At 36.3% G+C, this 20,784-nt stretch overlaps 1 protein-coding gene across 1 annotated transcript in view; it reads left to right on the forward strand.

The window, feature by feature from the left end:
* Positions 1 to 20,784, forward strand: part of LOC146148612 (disks large homolog 1-like) — a 118,588-nt gene that overhangs the window by 79,260 nt on the left and 18,544 nt on the right. Inside the window, exon 13 of the mRNA XM_083388418.1 lies at positions 1,463 to 1,565. Within this exon, the coding sequence (XP_083244544.1) occupies positions 1,463 to 1,565 (103 nt within the window). The remainder of the gene's footprint in view (positions 1 to 1,462; positions 1,566 to 20,784) is intronic.

Genomic DNA, 20,784 nt, shown 5'->3' on the forward strand with positions numbered 1-20,784 from the left:
CACATGCTTTTTGTTTTATTACTATTAATTGATTTATAATTTACATGCGCATATTTATATAATTGCATATTCATAACTATGAATAATGTTTTTGCTACCTGTTTGTTCTAACCGCCAAAATTTTGAGTTGTATTTTGTTAAAAAAAATTACAGGATATGAAAAAACTTTTATGGTTCTTTGTTGATACTCTGTTTGCATTTGTAGCGGCATATTAACAACTTATCAAATAGACCTTGGTTAGCTTGCACCCATAGATAGAAGTAAAATGCATAGCTGGATGACTGGATATACAAGGAATGTAAATATATTATGCACCACAAACAATAATCACTGAAGCAAATCATATAATCATAGTATCCTTAGTCCTTACACTACGTAACACTACTTTTGATGTCCCATAATGTTTTTTTTAGTTTTTAAAGTTTTTTTTACTTCTTTCCTGCTTAAAAACTGACTCCGATTGTACCATTCTGGCATTAGTGTTACCCTTTATTGGATCTTCTCATGGTACTGTGCATCAGCTTTACTCTTTCCACAACAAAGTAAAACATTAAGTCTAAAAGTTCTTTCAAACATGTCAGTTGAATTTAGCATAGTTTTTTAGCAGTAGTTGCTTGACACAGTCTTTTTTCAATTATCTAAGCAGGAGTTACCAAACTACGGTTTGTAAATCCTCTCAAAATATGGCGTATTGCCCTGATTAAGATTAAATTGTAAAGTCATGCACCAATCTACAATACAAGTATTGTTTTAAGTAAGTAAACCTTGAATTAAACAGGCTCGGAAAATCTGAAGACTGAAAGGTTAATCAGAAGAAAGCTTCTAAGATTGCACTTTCTTTGATAACTATTCTAACTGTGTAAAAAAAGACAGAACAGTATTGGTATAAGAATAATTTATTTCAATGAAATTACATGTAAAGATCTTTGGCACAGTTTTTTTTTAAATGCTGACAGTTCTATTATCTCTACTGCTACAGTTAATCTTCTTTATCCTGAAAAAAATCTGTGTCAAATGCCTCCACTTGCAAGCCTGTCAACACCGTATATTTGATGTCATTGTGCTATTTGGTGGGAAATAATTCTAAAAAGGCCTGGTAAACACACAAATTGACTTAGTGACACAAAGATTGATAATTGAAAAAAAAGAAATGACTAAAATTTGAAAAACACCTCTATGAAATTTTGTAACGTAGTTTTATAGATTACACAAAGTTATGGTAATATACACTGTTTATTCACTGCTTCATTTCCTAAAGCCATAAAACGGCACCAAAATCAACATTATACATAAGCCTTTATGATAGAATTTTGGGTAACCTTAATCCTCATGGATAACAAAATGGAACCAGACTCGCAGTATCCCACTTTCAACATTTAAACTCGATGAAAGTTCACTCATAATAACCAAATTTAATTTAACTTTGTCATCGATGATGCACATGGCTTTTTCAATTTTTAGGTAAATGAAGAGGATTTAACAAGTGCATCTCATGAGATGGCGGCACATGCACTAAAAAGTGCTCCAAAAACAGTAAAAATTGTGGCACAATTTAGGCCGGAAGGTTAGTGTGACTTTGTATTAATTTTTTAATTAGTCAACAAAACATATATCAAACTGAAAATTTGTCAAAATATATTAGCGCGCTATTTGTAGGTAAATTTCCGGGCTGACTTCAGATAAACATAGAGTAAAGCAGTTCTTCCCAACCCACTCCAGTGGGTCGCGAAGCATTTCGAAATGTTTCAGTTTTCTATTAGATCGGGAAATTATTGCTTTATTATTACGTAACATTTATGTAACAAAAACGTAACAATTAGATGTGTTGGGTCGCATTAACTATTTAAGTACGCACGCCAGTAGTAAAGATGCAGGTTTTATGTAAATGTTAATCTTATTTCCTGATTAATTTGTTTTTTTATTCGTTTAGTCACACCTCACAATAAAACTTGCATTAAAAGTGGTTCGCGAACTAAAAAAGGTTGGGAAGCACTGAAGTAAAGTATTACTTTATAAAAGGTGATGTGTTCTGTTGGAGGGCAAGATTCTGTTTAACTTTAGAACAAACATACTAAGCTTCATAAAAGGTGTTTATTTTTAAGGTAAATATTATATAATAATAAAAAAAGCCTAACCATCCATCCATCTTATTTAAATTGAAAATTTCAATCAATGTCTCGACTCACAATTGTTTACTTAGCCTAAAAGGCGTTTAAAATTTGTTGACTGTACATGTTATGAAATTTTAAAAGCTACACGTTATAAAACCACGAGACGAAATACCCGATGTTGCAAAGGTGAAGTAGATTTTCCTAGTTCAATTTTAAAAATTGTTAGGAAATTTCATAACATCTGATGTGTTTTTTGATAATGAATTACAAGCCAAAAAGGTCGTAGATTGAAATCATTTTGATTAAGACATTTCTTTTTCTTTTTTTCCTTTTTTTAAAACGTTTCGATACGATCTTGTATTATCTTCAGGTAATGTGACTGAGAAGCAATACAAGCATCACTTATAAAAAGGTGGCGCGGAATTGTTATCACTCTGAGTTTCTATAGTTTGCACATTATTTAGCAATTTCAGGTGTTAATAAGGTTGTCAACTTTCAATTCTGGGCTGCAACCTTGGATAGATAACGACTCAGCCGCAATCTAGAAACGTTTAAGCCCCTCCGAGGGCTGGCAAAAAATAACCTTATTGTCCTAATGCTGCAGAAGATGTCTACGAACCTCTGATTTTAGTCTTTTCAGAGGTTTGCAGGCATCTTTTGCAGCATTCATGGCATAAGGTTAATAGACATCTTCTGCAGCAACAAAACCGCATGTTATAACCGATGATTTTAAAAAAATTGTGGCAATTTGACATGCAACCAAATTGCTATGTCGTGTGTTGTTTCTGAAATAGATAGACTAAATCATCGGCTATAGCACACCACATGTAGCTAAGCATGTAGTGAAAACGTAAACCTTGAAGCAGCAATTGCTCGACTTGCCCGTTATTTAAGCAAATACGTATTCCAAACTGCGCCAAACGTAAAAAAATCCATTTAGAAAATAAAACTTACGGTTGAACTTGAAACTTCTGCAATAAACGCAATATTTTGCAAACTGTGCCTAAATTTTGCGTGGTTAAGAACTCTGTAAGAAGCTATTATGTTTTGGCCGAAATTACTATCAAATTATTCCCGGGTAGGGTTGTACGATGTCTGTGTAAGTGTCCTCATGCCTAATGAAATAAATAATAATCCGTCTTATGGGCGTAAGGCTCGATTCAGTGGAAACTATCAAGGAGAACTCTCGGAGTTGCGCCGTTCCGCAACCTGTGTGCCGCGGCATTCGGGAGATTTTTACTGTTTGTTCAAGGTACTGTCTATAACCAGTAGAACAAACATAAAACACTGCTTTACAATATTATTTGCAAAGCGTTATGTAATATAATTGTAAAATTATTGGCATTTAGTGTGGCGGATCAAGTGTTTCCTAAAGTAGGCGGTAACCACCCTTTCGATGTTAAGGAGTCATAAGGGGCGTTGTGAACTTTTCTTGATTTTAAGGGGGTGAATTGGGCCGCTAGACCCACATTAGGGGCTTTACAACACTATTATCATATCACAAATTATGCTATGTGAAACATTTTATAAGCTGCAATTTTTGTTTAAGAAACACTTGCACTAATATTTAGTGTTGTTACAAGTCTTTGAAAGTAGGAACACTAAACACGGATCTGTTCATAATGTTCAGTAGAAAAAGAGTGGACCAAATAAATGATAAAAGAGTCATTCTTTTATTTGCATACGTTTCGGCAAGTGCTGATGCCATCTTCAGTGCGGTAAAATGAGGTTGAGATAAACGCGAATCATTATATAGACACCTGGACTTTTAAAACGCTTTAAAAACACAAAAAAAAACGAGGTATACAGGAATTAACAATAAATAAAAATAAAAAATCGACGATGAAATGCGCGAATATATCATTTAAGTATTCAACAAATACAAAGGGACTGAGACCGTGTCAACATTGAGAGTGGGCTTGTGCTGCTGTATGAGCACTGAGCAGCGACTCCAGAAAAAGGAGGCGGTAGTGATCTCGTGCCGAGCCCCAAATCTTTGGGGTAGTGAAGTCCACTCGGTGGCAACGACACTGAATTGATTTAACGGCTTTTGTCGGTCTTTTATGCTGTAGAACTGTCCTGACAACTTTTGCGGTAGGTCGATTACCCAAAGACGTACTTTTCCATCCGTGGTTCGGAGAACGAACCGCGACAATTCCTTCTTGATGTGGTGGTTGATATTGCCAAGATAAACAAGTTTTATGGCAACATATCGCATGGCATTTCCATAGGTTCTTTCTCCGTTGTGCCACAGTGTAAAGTGTAAACGATTAAGGATTAAATCGATAGGGTAGCCATTCCTCAGTAAGATGTTAGTGATATTCCGGAACTCGTCGGCATCTTTGCATACGAGCTGGCAATCTTGTTAGCGCGTGACATAAGTGTACGTACAAGTTGCACGTTTTGGTGGCGTGGTACGAAGCTAGACCACCACTTGGTTTAAAGTCTGCTAAACGTCGGTTTCATGTAGGTTGTTGTACTCAGTCTATCACCAGAATGTTCCACTAGGACGTCAAGGAAGGTAATGTGTTGGTTCTCTTCTATCTCCTTAGTAAATTCGACGTTGCGGTGAATGTTGTTAATGGCTTGATGGAAAATCTCCATAGATTTACGACTGGGAACACCATAAAGAGATGGTCTACGTAGCGACAGAGGGTCCTTGGACGGTGTTTCTCTGGAGTGGCCTGCAAAGCCTTATCTAAGACGTAGTTCATACTGACGTCGGCCATCAGGGGTACTAATGGCGAGCCCACCGCAACCCCGCGGTCGAATGAAGCAGTTTCTTTTAGACCACGGCGATCTAGCTCATTAAAAGAGTCATTCCCAAATCCGAAAGATTTGCGATAGGATTAGTTCAATTGCAAAACTGACTGGCTCGTTCGTGCGTCGAATGTTGCCACGAATGTATTGGCATAAGAGTCATGTTTGATTCTGGTGAAGAATCCGAATGTGTCCTTGACTAAGTTATCATGAGTCCGCAGCGATAGCGAGTTGGAGAGCCATTTAGCACAGTCGTAATCGAAACTTCCTGACGAATCAAGGATTGGGCGGAGGGAAACGCCTGCTTTGTGTATTTTGGGAAGGCTAAATAGCGTTGGTGTTCTGGCGAAAGTTTTGTGCATTAGCGTGTGATCTCGGGTGAAAGAGCATGTTTTTTGAGCATCGGAGGCAAACTTATAGTCTCTCTGAAGTTCTTGATGTTGTCATCGAAGGTGGTGAGCTGAAACTTGGTCTCGTCGCTAAGTAAGGTATCCATCTTATTGAGATAAGAGAGGCGAACTCATCTGTTGTCATTGCGGAGTTGTGGTTCCTGCGTTGAAGGTCGTCAGAAAATGACTGTAAAGGTTCATTAACTTTTGTTTGAACTGGGTACAATGAAGATGTGAAAGAGTAAGGCGTAATTCGTGGTACATATATATATTCAAACTCAACCTGCATGTTGGTAATGTTGATCCTGGAAGGAAAGTACGAGTAGTCGAGTCCCTTGTTGAGCAGTGTTACCCCTACCGCAAAAGTTGTCAGGACAGTTCTACAGAATAAAAGATCGACAAAAGCCGTTAAATCAAGTCAGTGTCGTATACCGCCTGAATTGTTTATGCGGCCATTCTTACATCGGCCAGACACGACGTAGCCTTCGAACCCGTATACATGAACACCAGCGTTTGGCGTCCTACGAAATCTGCAAACATTTGCAGAACAATCCTAACCACCGAGTGGACTTCACTACCCCAGAGATTTTGGGCTCGGCACGAGATCGCTACCGCCTTCTTTTCAGGAGTCGCTGCTCATACAGCAGCACAAGCCCGCTCTCAATGTTGACACGGTCTCAGTCCCTTTGTATTTGTTTAATACTTAAATAATTAATTCGCGCATTTCTATCGTCAAGTTTTTATTTTATTGTTAATTACTGTTTGCGCGCGTCTGTTGCTTCCCATTGACCTCATTGTTTTATCTTTGCCCTACTTTCGCCTTGCAGGTGCACTTTTCAGATGTAGTCTTATCACCGTTACTTTTCGACCTCCTTTTTTTCTGTTTTTAAAGCGTTCTAAAACGTCCGAGTGTCTATATAATGATTCGCGTTTATCTCAACCTCATTTTACCGCACTAAAGATGGCATAAGCACTTGCCTAAACGTTTGCAAATAAAAGTATGAATCTTTTATCTTTGAATGTCTTTTAAATAATTTACGTTTTAAAAAATTTTCAAAAAAACCCTAAACCTAAGTTTTATTCAAAAGTCTATTCTTTGAATTTCTTTTATGTCCAGCTTAAGTTGTAAGTACAGAAAGTGCCGTTAAAAAAAATTAAAAATATTTTTAGTTATGGAGCATAATGGTTGGAGGTTGTAGTAAAACGTAATAACATGTCAAAGCCTTACAAAATAGGTACTTTTTAAATTATGTTGACCATGAAATTATACTGTTTGTTTTTGAATTATATGTTTCGTTTTTGAATTATTTAAAAAAACGTCAAACTATCCAATTTTATGTCTTTGAAAACCAACAAGTTTTCTTTGTGATGTCTTTTAATTTTTCACGTAAAATTGTGTAGAACCCTAATATTATTATAATATGTAGTATTTAATCTTGCGTGCCGAGATTGCCTGCTAGTAAGACATCTCAAGAGACTTTTTTGAACCTTAAACGTGCACTATTAACTGCAAAAAGCCACACAGTACACATACATTTTGGCGACAGCTTTAAAAGATGCGCACTACAGTGTGCCACGCTTATCACGGCAATAGGTTTTTCCAAACGCTTAAAATTGTTTACTACAGATAATTTATCAACTCAAATAATTTGATATCATTGGTTCGAAAATGAAATTTTGGACCGTAAAACAGGGCTGCTTGAGTTGTAGTCCGACTCGGGATTGGCGTGTTTCGTTGGAGCCGGACTCCACCCGAGTCCCGAATCCTAAATACGCATATGAACAGTACCAAATTTAAATCACATAACGCCGCAAACTGTAAAATATTATGCAACATTTCCAATCACGTATTGTAGGTTGGTGTGTTGTTTGACACCACAATAAGTGGACTGCTGATTAAGCGTATAACATCCTTTGGTAACGTAAATTGGCGTAATACAAACTGTATTGTCGACACCAGACTCGAGACTCGACAAAATCGGCCAATTTGTCGGATTAGCATTGTAGTTATGTTATGCTATTTTTGTAAAAATATCCTGTCGACCAAAAAAAATTGCTCTTCATTCGACAATAATATGTTGTTTTACGTAATTTTAAACTCCTTTATAGGGACTTTTAGAATTGCCCGCTATCGGTTAGGCGCCCGATTTATTTTTTACTGAAAAAAGGGCAAAAATTTAAAAAGGGCAAAAACAAATTGTCGTACTGAAATATAATTAATGCAAGTCGTGTGCCTCAATGATTTTGGTTGTAGTATAAATCATTTATCCATTTCAAAGTCAAGTAATTTGAAAAACATAACTTTACTTTATTAGTCAAGTCATAAAGGTATTACATAGGTGTCGGCAACCTTTCGTAAGCAGTGTGCTAGTTCATGAATAATTTCAAAATATAAACAACTCGCGTGCCAAACATTTTTTTTGCTTGGTTTTGCACTGGCAACAAGGGCTCCGCAGTCTGTTAAAAACAACCCGAGTCCGACTCCAGCCGAATGTGCAATTTCGTCGAGTCCCGAGTCCGGCTCAGACAGTCTGTGTTTCACCGATTTACGTAACAAAAATAAGATGGATATTCAGCAATCCACTCATAGGGCTTGTGGGAAATATGCAACCTGCACATGCCATTCCACCTTAACTATGTACAGTTTGCTGCCCTACCAGTTTCGAAATTTGGTACTGCGCATGCGCACACATCGAGCTCTGGTATTATATGGGCCGAAATTATATGGGCCGAAAATTTATTTTCGGGACATATCTTGTTTTTGCCGCTATTCTTTTTTGGTTTCCTATGGTATGTTTCAGACCGAGTTTTGTCCGAAGCTTTATAGAAAAAGTAGACATCGTAGAACCTTCAAATTTTCAGACATGGCGTAGAGTGGTATGTAGGTGCTTTGTAAAAGTTTAGGAGGCTGCACTCCCAGGGGCCTTTGCTTGGGGGGTAAAAACCTGAAATATTGCGTTTTAGCACTTTGTAGCTAACGACAGCCATCTAGCAGCAGAAAAACTTTCATACAGAATTCGTTCATATTCGCTTGCTTTGTCCAGCTCGCGTCGCGACGAGGCGGCTGCTGGCATCCCTGCTGCGCCCTATTGTCCCGCGCGTGCAACATTTGTGTTGGAAGTGGCTTGCCTAGTAAAACTATGCACATGCGACTTGCCTTTCATAAAGAGGCCTCTCTAAGTAAAAAAACCTATTGCTCTTACAACACAAAATATTTTACCACCGCAAATTTAAATGCGAATCCTACAGGCAGTGTACACATCTCTGTTAGCACATGTTGTAATTGTTGCACCATTCAAACATATCAACACCAGGTCTAAGCAAATATAATTATACAAGGGCCGCAACAACAAAAAGCTTAAGTTTAACGCATTCTTAACGACGACGTTACAAAGCTACGTCATAACATGGCGTCATAAATAAATAAATCTTGCGTTTATTGGATTTAAATTGGCAAAACTTTCAAAATAAAACGTGGCTTATTAGGCACATAAACGTGTTTGCATATTGCTCAAAACTACAGATTTAAACTCTGTTTCAACAGTGATTGCTCAGACCAAGGCATGGTAAAAATTTACACAGTAAAAGTTGGAAAAAGTATAGCAAACCATAGACGTTACATCATTTAGAGAGAATGAAAATATTGACTTTTTAAACATGCTAGCTGACCAAAATGTAATAACATGGCCGTAAGCATTATCTACGTAAATTTTTATTGATCAAATGTATGTTTCGATCATTTGCCAAAATCTACGCCATATTTGAACCCCCTTCGCTTCAAAGCCATAAGTTATTATATTATTATACACAACTTATAATTGTGTGTAGATATGTTGGATTGGAGTAACATACAGAACAGGTGCAAATAGCAAATATTCTCCAAATACGATGTTTCCAATATTCTCCAAATCGTATTTCATCGTATTGTCGCGGTAATACACAAAGAGGTAAGGCCGTGAATAAAGTTTCACCCACCGTACAATTAACGGAGGGAAGCATTTCGAGTAGGGATGTTCAAGGCAGAATATCGGCGACACATTTATAATGCTTGCTTTAAATGCGGCGTCAGCATTTTTTGGGGCGACCAATTACTTCGCGATAAGCTTCGCCTAATAATTAAGTGTCAATAGGGTGTATTTACCGCCGCAAGTTTAAATGCGAAATCTTAAGGCAGTCTACGCCTCTCTGTTAGCACCTGTTGTGCATCTTGCTCCAACCAGCATACCAACATCAGGCCTAAACTTATCTAGCAAAACTTTCGATTTAATAGTTTGCGTATTAGGCACGTAATAGTGTTTTTCATATTGTTTGAAACGACAGATTTAAAGCCTGTTTTAACAGTGATTGCTCGGACCAAGCTATGGTAAAAAATGACCTAGTGAAAGTTTGCAAAAGTATAGCAAACCATAGGCGTTAAACCATTTTTAGTCTTTAAGAGAATGATAATATTTGATTTTCAAACACGTAAGCTGGTCAAAATTTAATAAAATAGCCATATGCATTATCTAAGTAAATTCTATTTATCAAATATATGTTTCGATCATTCCCCAAATTCTACGCCATATTTGAACCCCTTTCGCATCAAAGGCATATTTTAAGTGGGGAAGTTTTCGGCCCATATCTGTTTTTGCTTGCAGAAACAAGTTAAGGAAAATGAAAAACAAAATATATAATATAAAGTACACAATACAAAATATTAAAAAAAGAATTAAAAAAAAAAAAAATTAAAATAAAGTAAAAATTGAAAATAAACACTAAGCCCTGAAAATATATCCCCTGACAAAATATACAACAACCGCACCCCCGTCTAGTTTATTTTCGGGACATATCTTGTTTTTGCCCGAAAATGTTTCAGACCGATTTTTGTCCGGAGCTTTATAGAAAAAGTATACATCGTAGAACTTTTAAATTTTCAGACATGGCGTAGAGAGGTATTAAGGTGCAATGTCGAGGTTTATGAGGCTGCACCCCTAGATGCCTTTGACTGAGGGGCAAAAACCTGAAATATTGCGTTTTAGCTATCTGTAGCTAACGACTGCCATCTAGCAGGAGAAAAACTTCCATACAGAATTCGTTCATATTCGCCTGCTTTGTCCAGCTCGTGAAGTGACGAAGCGACTGACCGCCTGCTGCGCTTTATTGTCCCGCGCGTAAGACTTTCATTGTGCCGCGTCCAAAACTGGGCGCGTGCGACTTCCATTTTAAAAAGAGGCTTCTCTTTAGTAAAATTACAAAATGCTCCTAAGAAACAACATATTTTACCGCCGCGAATTTAAATCTGGTGGCAATATACACCTCTCTCTCTTTGCACCAGTTTAGCATGTTACCAATCCAACATATCAACACCAGGCCTACACAACTTAAAATTGTTTGTTGATATGTTGGAATGAAGCAACATACGAAACAGGTGCAAATAGCAGATATTCTCCAAATATGTTTTTTCAAATATTCTCTAAATCGTATTTCATTTTATTGTCGCGGTAATACACAAAGAGGTAAGGCCGTGAATAAACTTTCACCCACCGTGCAATTAACGCAGGAAAGCATTGCGAGTCGGGATGTTCAAAGCAGAATATCGCCGATACATTTATAATGCTTTAAATGCGGAGTCAGTGCTTTTTCGGGCGACCAATTACTTCGCGATAAGCTTCGCCTAAAAATCAAGTGTCAATAAGGTGTATTTACCGCCGCAAATTTAAATGCGTAATCTTGAGGCAGTCTACGCCCATCTGTTAGCACCTGTTGTGCATCTTGCTCCAACCAACATACCAACATCAGGCCTAAACAACTAGCAAAACTTTCGATTTAATAGTTTGCGTATTAGGCACATAGTGTTTTTCATATTGTTTGAAACTACAGATTTAAAGCCTGTTTTAACAGTGATTGCTCGGACCTAGCCATGGTAAAAATTTACCGAGTAAAAGTTTGCAAAAGTATAGCAAACCATTGGCGTTAAACCATTTTAAGTCTTTAAGAGAATGATAATATTTGCTTTTCAAACACGTAAGCTGGTCAAAATGTAATAAAATGGCCATGCGCATTATCTACGTAAATTCTATATGTCAAATATATGTTTCGATCATTCCCCAAAATCTACGCCATTTTTGAACCCCTTTCGCATCAAAGGCATAAGTTAAGTTTTCGGCCCATATCTGTTTTTGCTTGCAGAAACAAGTTAAGGAAAATAAAAAACAAAATATATAATATAAAATACACAATACAAAATACAAAATATTAAAAAATCAAAAGTATAAAATATAAAAAAAATAAATAAATAAATAATTAAATAAAAAAAAAATAAATAAATAAAAAATGAATATTAAAACATAACAATTGAAAAAAAAAACTAAAATCAATTCAAAAAAATAAAAAAATTGAAAAAATAAAAATTGAAAATAAACAGTAAGCCCTGAAAATATACCCCCTGACAAAATATACAACAACCGCACCCCCGTCTAGTTTAACCTGGTCTTACTCGAGTCCCGAATCCGACTCTTCATCCCTGCTGTGATCTAAAATTGAATTTACAAATAATCTGATCTCTAATTTAAGCATCTTATGAGACGCCGTATTACACCTAATTTCATAAGTTAAATTATGTAAAGATACCCTCACTCAGCTGAAAAAAAAAAACGAACTGTCACGAACACAATACTTTGCCCGCTATTTTTAAAACGTACTTTGTCTCTTTTCAGCCCATATCTAGAAGTGCTAGCTATCAGTTACGCATTTAGGTTGGTTTCTCATTCGCATAAAAACACACGTGATCACTTTTAATGTAGAATGCCCTGCTTTAACGCAGTAAACATCACCCCAATTATTGGGTATTGTGACGTAATAGAAACGGTTAGTCGTAAACAGCAAGTTTTACGCCCATCAAAAATAATCTACAATAAAAGAGAAAGTTTGTGAGATGTGTGTGGCAAGATGTTCACCCAGTCGGTGATGATGATAATATGAAATTCAAGCAGTTTAACGTTGCCCCGCTTTAGATCAGTGGTAGAGAACTGGTTTCGTGAAAAAGGTCGTGAGTTCAAACCTGACTGGTGGAAAACTGTTTTAATGCTCACTTTCAATTTACAATGGTTTGCATTACAATGTTACGTCACACTCAATGCGATTTACAAAATGTTTTTACAAAATGTTACAATGTGATTTGTCACTTACCAAAATTGTGTTTAAGCACGTATCCCAGGCCCCAGCGTTAGTTAATTTAATATAGGTATATTTAGAAGTAAAGTTTAAGTAAAAGATAGTCCAAGTTTAACGTATCCGCGCAACACTTTTTTCAAGCGCAATTACATGCCGGGAAATAAAAAAATAAAACTAAGTATATTTCCTTAGTGAAGTAAAATTTTAATGTTTCCAACTAAGACTATTATGTTTAGGAACTTATTGATGCCTGTTACCGCGTAAAATTTAGGTAGAGTTCGCAAATTTACGAAGAATTGAATTTTTATTTTTAAGCCGTTTGTTAGCCAAAGCCTAACGACTTCTTACAATGTGTTTACCCACGCAATACGTAGCAGAGTTCGCGAAAAAAAGCTTTATTGCAGCAGTTAACAGTAAGCATTTGTTTTTTCAATTAGGATTTTTCTCACGTTTGATACTAAAGTTTAGTTTGCAAATTTACGAAGAATTGAATTTTTATTTTTAAGCCGTTTGTTAGCGATAGTGATTTAGCCAAAGCCTAAAGACTTCCGCAATACTTAGGAGAGTTCACGAAATATGCGTTTATTGCAGTAGTTAACAGTAAGCATTTTTTTTTTAATGAGGGATTACGTGTTTGCTTAAACATGACGCTATCAAGCAAGTCTAAGCAATTGCTGCTGCAACCTAAAGTTTTACGTTTGTGAGTTGTTCTCAATTGACAAACGCCACGGGTTTTCGTTACTTAAAAGATGTATTGCATGCTTAGCCAAGTGTTGTGCGCTATAGTTTACCGACTTCAATCACATGATTTGAAATTTCTATTTAGTGACTAGTAGTTCAAACGTTTAGGCATAAGCAAATTTGTTATGACATTTAAAAAAATATGCTTGCATTATTTATGTCATTTACGAAGATCTTACGAATAATCGGTAAATATTCTATTTAACCTGGGCAACGCCGGATATTTCGTCTAGTGTTACATACAACAGTTAAGACACTTGTTTGTGACACCAGGGTTGCCAGATTGTAAAGGCAACAATATACCAAACTTTGAATTAAAATATACCAAATATATACCAAACCTATTTTTTTTCATCAAGAACCTTGAAAAATAAATGTTCGAACCTTGAAAAATAAAACGATGCATTGATATGAATGGAAAACTTTAGTCAAGTAATTCAAACTCATTTCCATCCTCATTTTCTAGATCATACATATTATGTAAATTAGAGTTTTCGAACATTCGTTGGGTAACATCAAATTTCTTACAGCATTCTCCTTTCATAATTAAACAATGCCTTACTCTCAGAACTGCTTCTAGCATTGGAAGTTTAAACCTATTTCGGAATTTAGTTTTTACACAAGTGACGTGGCTAAACATCCTCTCAACAATAGCGTTACTGACTGGAGTAGAACGAGTTTCGTTGACCATCATAACGTGGTTTTTATTTCCTTGATGCCATTATTATTCAGTAACTTCAGTCCTACACTCTACTGTTACTGTTACTGTTAGGGTTGCCAGATTGTAAAGTAAATCTGTGGTAGAAATTCAGAAACAGTTTTTTTAATTTCAAAAATATACCAAGAATATACCAGTTTTCCAAAATATACCAAACAGGTTTGAAATATACCAGATTTCTAGAATTTGGTATATAAATATACCAGTTGGCAAGCCTGTGTGACACAAACTGGAAATGTGTGCAGCCATGTAGTCAGCGCTGGTGTTTGTGATGTAATAATATTAATGTTAATGGTGTGGTAGTGATGTAATGGCTGCACTTTCTTAAAGTGATTCAACATGCGCGTTTAATCATTTGGCGTGCCCTGAAAAAGTATTTTGTGCCAGGGGCTGCCGATCCCTGACATACAATGTAGTAAAAACCGGGAAGTCGGACCAAAAGTAGAACTTTCGGTTGCAGGGTCAATTTTTCCTAAAACCAACCAAGCCTCAACCGTTTTTTGTCAAATTTCAAGTCAAAAAGTATTCTTTATATGTAAAGTTTGTAACTGTTGTTCATCAATCTCATAAGAATCGTGCCTTCGAGACCTGATTTATATTTTCACCGATCCGCAAGTGTCAAAAGGTCAAGAAACCTTGGTGTAAAGAATTAAGTTTCATCATGCCCGAATTTGCCATCAAAATATTTATCAGAGGCGTTCATAAAAATAGTACAAGACAGAATAAAACGTAGGCTATATCCAGGGGCGGATTCAGGATTTTTGTTTAGGGCATGAAATTTTTTTAAGAACGACGTCACACAAGTCATGACATGACGTCAGTAAACAATTAACATTAGAATCACCTGTTGTCGAGCGAAATCGTGCGCAAATTGCAACTGAATCCAGTTTAATCGCTTGAAGTGCAAAACAAATTTGCGTTTATTTGGTGTAAATTGCGCTGCAACTGCGCAAAAGATAATGGTAACACAAAGTATATTCATCAAGCATTTTTTTATTCAGGATTTTTAAAAGTAGCGTTCAGGGCTGCCACTCCTTTGGATTTTTCCCAAGATCTTGGGATTTCAGCCTAGACCTTGGGATCTGGGGATATCCGTTCTATATCTTGGGAATTTTAATTCATTAGCAGGTTAAAATTACAAATATTTTTTTTAATAATATTTAAGGATCAATTTCATAAAAAGAATAAGGAAGTGGCTATTTGCCTGGCTCGTGCTGGTACGCAAACACTCGTTAGTGATTATAGGGTTGCGATGGCCGCCTCCTAGATGTGGAGTACAGGAGCGTTAATGGCGAGTGCGAAGTTAACGGTGTTCGTTGGAGAAACCTTCTGCATTTTGCTCTGGTCGAGCGACTTGAATCGCTCATGTGCGTCACGTCGGTGACGTAAGGACATATGCGTTTTGAATTAATAGCGAAGGTGGTAATGCCACCTCAAGAACAAAACCTTTTGGGTTCGTGCGACGTTCTTGACGAGCGTTGAGGTGGGGGGCTAGCCCAATTAGTTAAAATAGTTCTTAATTGTAAAGCAGACTGTGTCCTTAGTGACGTAATAATGTAATGCTTATGTGACGTAACAATGCTATTTACTTGCTTGTGTGACGAAACAGTTCATTTACTAGCTTGCGTGACAAGTAAATGCTCCAGACCCAATCAACGATGATAATAATGAGAGCTGTTAGAGCTTCCATACACATGGATGCACATCACTAAGTCCACCACAGCCTCTTGTTTTACATTTTTAAATCTTGGGATTTTTAGACAAGAAACCTTGGGATAAATTGAAAATCAGAGTGGCAGCCCTGGTAGCGTTGTCTCGTATCTCACACCACAGCTGCTTGTTTTTTAAGCTTCATGGGGCATATTAAATACGAGTCACAATTCTATAATTATTCTATGCATTACAATTATGAACGCAACTTGTTGAGCCCGAACTAGAGCTAAACCAGGATAAAATTGTTCAAAAGTGCCGTGCCGTATTCTGATTTAAAGCTTTAACTCAAACAGAAAATGTCAAACGTTTGGACCTCCTGGTAAAAACTGACGTGTACCCCAACTTTAAGCCATTTAACTGCTTTTGGCACCTTTCAAAAACAATATACTTCTACATATTTAAAAATGCGTTTACCGTATCGGGGCCTTTAGTTCACAGACCCTCGTTTAGTGCTGACACTCAACGATGTTTTATTCAGCGAAAAATGCGTGTGCCCGCACACACATTATGCTCGTGTCGTGTGTGTTCGCACAACAACGACTGCCGTGCTTTTGCTTACAGGCATTTTCAGTCAGCCAGCAACTTGGTATTCGTTATTCGTTACTCGTTGTAATTTGCCGTATTCGTGTAGTCAAGAAGTAAAAGAAAAAAACATACATTGTACTTTGCTTTTTTCTTAATCTAGTAATGTTATAAACTAAACTATTAAGTTTAAAATCAAAGCGGACATATTATTCCACCCATCTAGAAATAGGCAGAGTCGGCCATAATATATCTCAAAACTTGATGCATCAAATGTATACCATTTTGAACACAAACCAGTTGTTTTAGTATAGTATCTGAATAAATATTCCTATATTTTAATATATTTAAGGGAGTCATATATTAAACTTAGAAGAGTTTGTTAATTATGGAATCAAGTATCTGGTGATTTTAGCTGGTTAAAGGTGACTCTAATGCATTGCAAGGCTGTTTATTTAGATTTTTCTATTCCAAAAGATGGTATTTCTTGCAAGGTTGGTGTTGGTTGTACTTTCAAACCAATTTTAAATTTGTTCAGATAATACAAAACAAATATATATTTCTAATTTGACACTTAATTGCAAATAGAATTAAATGAATCCTTTTGTAATATGTACCAAATAATATCAGTTTAAATTTAATTTTAAAAGCAATAGTAATCTTAACTGGGTCTTGCTTTTTTAGGATTTGCCCCATGGTTTGACATACAATTAAACTATTCTGCAAATTATGTTATGAATGAAACTTTTCTAATGACTTGCTTTTTACCAGACTTGACTGTTTAGGACCAATCTTAGGTATTTTCGCTGTAACCTATAGATACCACAGGGTGTTAAATTCCTTTCGTAAGATCTCATAATTAAACTGATCCCAACTTGAATGGAAAAGCCATGGTAGACTGACTGCTTTGCGCCAACCTCCACAAAACCTTACATTTTCGATTATTCATTTATGTTGTACAGGGTTTTGCATAGCCCTGTGCTAAAATAGAAAAATAAGTTTAGTTTTGCTACTGTAGTGATCACCTAAAACTGTTATCTGCTTTGGAAAGAACTTCTAGTTTATAGTAGACAATAGTTAAGTATTACAACAAAAGTATTACAACCAACACCGATAAAACTGAACTATTTTGTTCAAGCAAATATGTTTGGTGAATCTATTGTTAAAAATGTTCAACTTTTTTTTTTCCCGGTGGTGCCAAAGTGAAAAAAGTAAGGTGGATATTTTACATAAAAATTGACAGCAATATTTATAATAAGTACAACATTTACACATATTTGGGTTTATTTTTAACAGACACCGCAGCCCTGCTTGTGGGCGTGAGAATTTTCAATAAAACCTTGGTTAGCGTGCACTACTTTCTATTTCTCCATGCATGCATATGAATAAACATATTTTGTAATTTAAGAACTATCCGCACTCAAATGGTAAGGGCTAAATTATTAAAAAACAATTTGGTAGGACGGAAATTCTTACTCGGCATGCCAGCATTTTTGTCAAGTGTTCTTTAGTCAAAGCAAGTGCTGGTTGGTATACAATCACCCTACTGGCAAGTGCAAATTTTTATTTAATGGCAACCCTGTTATCATAATTTTTTATACATATTTTTAATTTTTTTTTTTAATAGTAAGCCATATTATAATTAAATTCGACTCCAATTTGCAGAATTAGTAAGATATCAACTCCGGCATGTAGCATGACCGTTTCAAAAGGGGGGTGTCACATGATCAGCAACCCAAATCACTTAGGGGTCTTGATGTGTGGTAGGAACACCCCTTTCGGGTACGGATTGAGCCCGAAAAATTTGACATTTTGTGTATTTGATACGTTAAAAACGAGATTAGGTGTTTCTGGCTGATTAAAATGGTCGGTTTGACGCTAGAAAAACGCAACACCTTGTTGATGCATTCAAGTCACATGATTTCAATTGTGCAAAATGCTAAGGAATTGCAGTCTCAGAACAGCCTCTTGTGTCGTATCAATCAATCACAAACTGTTGCACTTCTTGTCAGCAAAATTAACCGTGCTTATCAACAAATTTGGGGATATTTGTAGTTTAATTTCGCCGATTGTATAACAGTGCAATGACTCTGCCTGGTAGAACTGCGGCTGCCACTCCTTCTCGAGAATAAGACTAATGAAATATGTTCAACAGAGCGGCGCAACCGGCGCAGCTGGCTTAATGCTAATGACTGTACACCGGGATATTAACTACTTCGTGGATGATATTATGCAAGAGTTCATATAAAAAATCGAGAAGAATAAATTAATTTTGTTATTCATTTCACTGTTCATTTCACCAATAAAATATCTTTTCGTTATCAGGCATGTTTGAGATTAGTTGGTGGCAGGCGAACTGATAAATGAGACAACGATAACGAGCGGTGATTAGGCGGTGGCGGCGATAAGCACTGACGTGTTTTCCATGCCAGGTGCAATGCTATTGATGTACAATCGCAGCAATCATGTTTTTCTTTTTGTAATCATTATTTACTGAGATTTTAAATTAAAAAAAAAAAAAAAACCACACCCCCCTCATGTGATGCCCCTGTATCAACTACTAAAAAAAGGATTGTATTATTTGGGCTTTATATATAAATTTCGCCTGTATCTGCTGCAATTACCCTGTCATGGAAATAATGACCCCCATTGAATTGTTAAAACAAATTTTAGCACAAAACAAATTTCAAATATTGGGCTTTACTAATATACTAAACAAAAACTGCGGTGGTAAACATTGTTTTCGTATCTACAAATAGGATTGAAAAGACAAAAGGTTACTTAAGTTTTGTTCTGCACACTATCAACCAATGAGTCTTACCGCTAAGCGCAAATTTTTTTCTCATTTATGCAAAATTATGGCACTTGCACACTTATTTGACCGAAGTGCGCAAGAAAAAAAAAATAATTAAAAGTTGTATTTTTACTAAAATTTTATCTCCAGTAGTCTCCTGGAACCAGTGTTCCCTCTAATTTTTTACCATGTGCGGCAGGTGCCCAAAATTTTGAGCACTAGGCGAAAATAAGTGCCCAAATTGGATAGGCGGAAGACCTTTTTTTTTGGTCTTTACTTTTTTTAGTCTGTTTTATTCAATTATTTTGGGCTTGCTTTGTCCATCGGGGGATGTTTTCATTGTCAATATGCCGCGGGAGAGCACGAGAGGCGTTGCAATAATCTTAATTAATTTCTGCTAGACATAAAAATGCAGTATTGCGCTCGCTTGAGACGCGATTTCGCTTGGTAGTTTGTGCGGCGGACTTAGTCAAGCGTAGCGCTGTGTAACTGCCCAATGGTCAAGGTAAATTGCACGTAGTGCAGCGGTTTTAGCAGAAAGCATTTTGTACTTTTAAACGGGTTACACATAACTTTAATCAAAATAAGATTTTCCCCCCGCGTCTTTCCTGTTTATATTGACATAAATTCAAGCCACTCCTTTAGTTGACACAACATGCTTTTAACCGTTAAAAAACAGCATGAAAAGTTGTTTTTTGCAAATAAAAGCATATCGCAGATAATTGCAATAATTTCGTTTGAAAAAGTTTAAAAACTATTACAACGCAAGGTTTTTGTATATTAAGCAAGTACTTTTCGGTAACGCAAAACACACAGTGCTAAACACAGATACCTTGAGCTAAAATATATCTCCAAATTAGGACAAAATAAAGTTGTAAAACGAAAGATTCGCGCGTATCGCAAAAACATTCCAGTTACTGAGAACAATGACCTGGTGTCCAAGCTGTATGCACAACTTAGATCCCTGTCAACTGTATTACTACCTTCTTGTGACAAACTAAGCCCAAACCCGTCGTAAAAGATGCAAATATGAGTTAAAAGAGCTTATAGACACAGAGAACTAATCAAAATAATTAGCTCAAAAACTTGCCAATCACAAAATCACAAACCAAATTTCGCAGTTACTTAATTGCCACCCGTTCCGTCAGAAATTAGTGCAGTTCTAAGCAAAAAGATCTACGACAATTAGGGCTTTTATAGGATGTAAAAGTCTGACCTTTAGATTTTTAGATAAGTCTTGGACAATGCACTAATTTGACTTAACAAATCTGCTTAAGAAGATAAAATTTAATAATACTTGCCCACCGGAACCAAAACGCTAACCAGCACCCTAACCCAAATTGTGTGTTAATTTAAATAATTCTAGAAAAGCTTTCGGTCCTAATACATCAATTTGTGACCGAGAAATTATCTTATGACCACCCGAGTTAGGGCTTTTTCCCAGCGTTCAAATAATTATTCAATGCACATTATTTAAGTTAGGGTGCTGGTTAGCGTTTGGGTTTGGGTGGGTTAGGTATTATTAGTTTTTTGTGAATTTTGAGCGAATATTCTCAATTTATCTATGCCGGGAGTTAACATAAATGTCCAATTAGTGCATTGCCGCGACCTCAAGGTTCAAAATTCAGACTCTCCTGTCCTTTGATGCCCTAATTGTCGTATACATTTTAGCTTAGAACTGCACTAATTTCTGACGGATCGGATGAAACTGCACATGCGTGTAATTTCAAAGTAAAGCATAAGACATCGAATATAAGCAGAAATCCCACCAGGCGTAACATGTAACCATAAAAATTATTTCACAAAATATAAAATATTTATAGCAGTACTTGCGACGACCTAAAAATTTGCCAGCGCTCTATTTAAGGGAGCGCCTTTCGTAG

This window comes from Ascidiella aspersa, chromosome 4 (assembly GCF_963924565.1).
Source record: "Ascidiella aspersa chromosome 4, kaAscAspe10.2, whole genome shotgun sequence".
Taxonomy (NCBI): Eukaryota; Metazoa; Chordata; class Ascidiacea; order Phlebobranchia; family Ascidiidae; genus Ascidiella; species Ascidiella aspersa.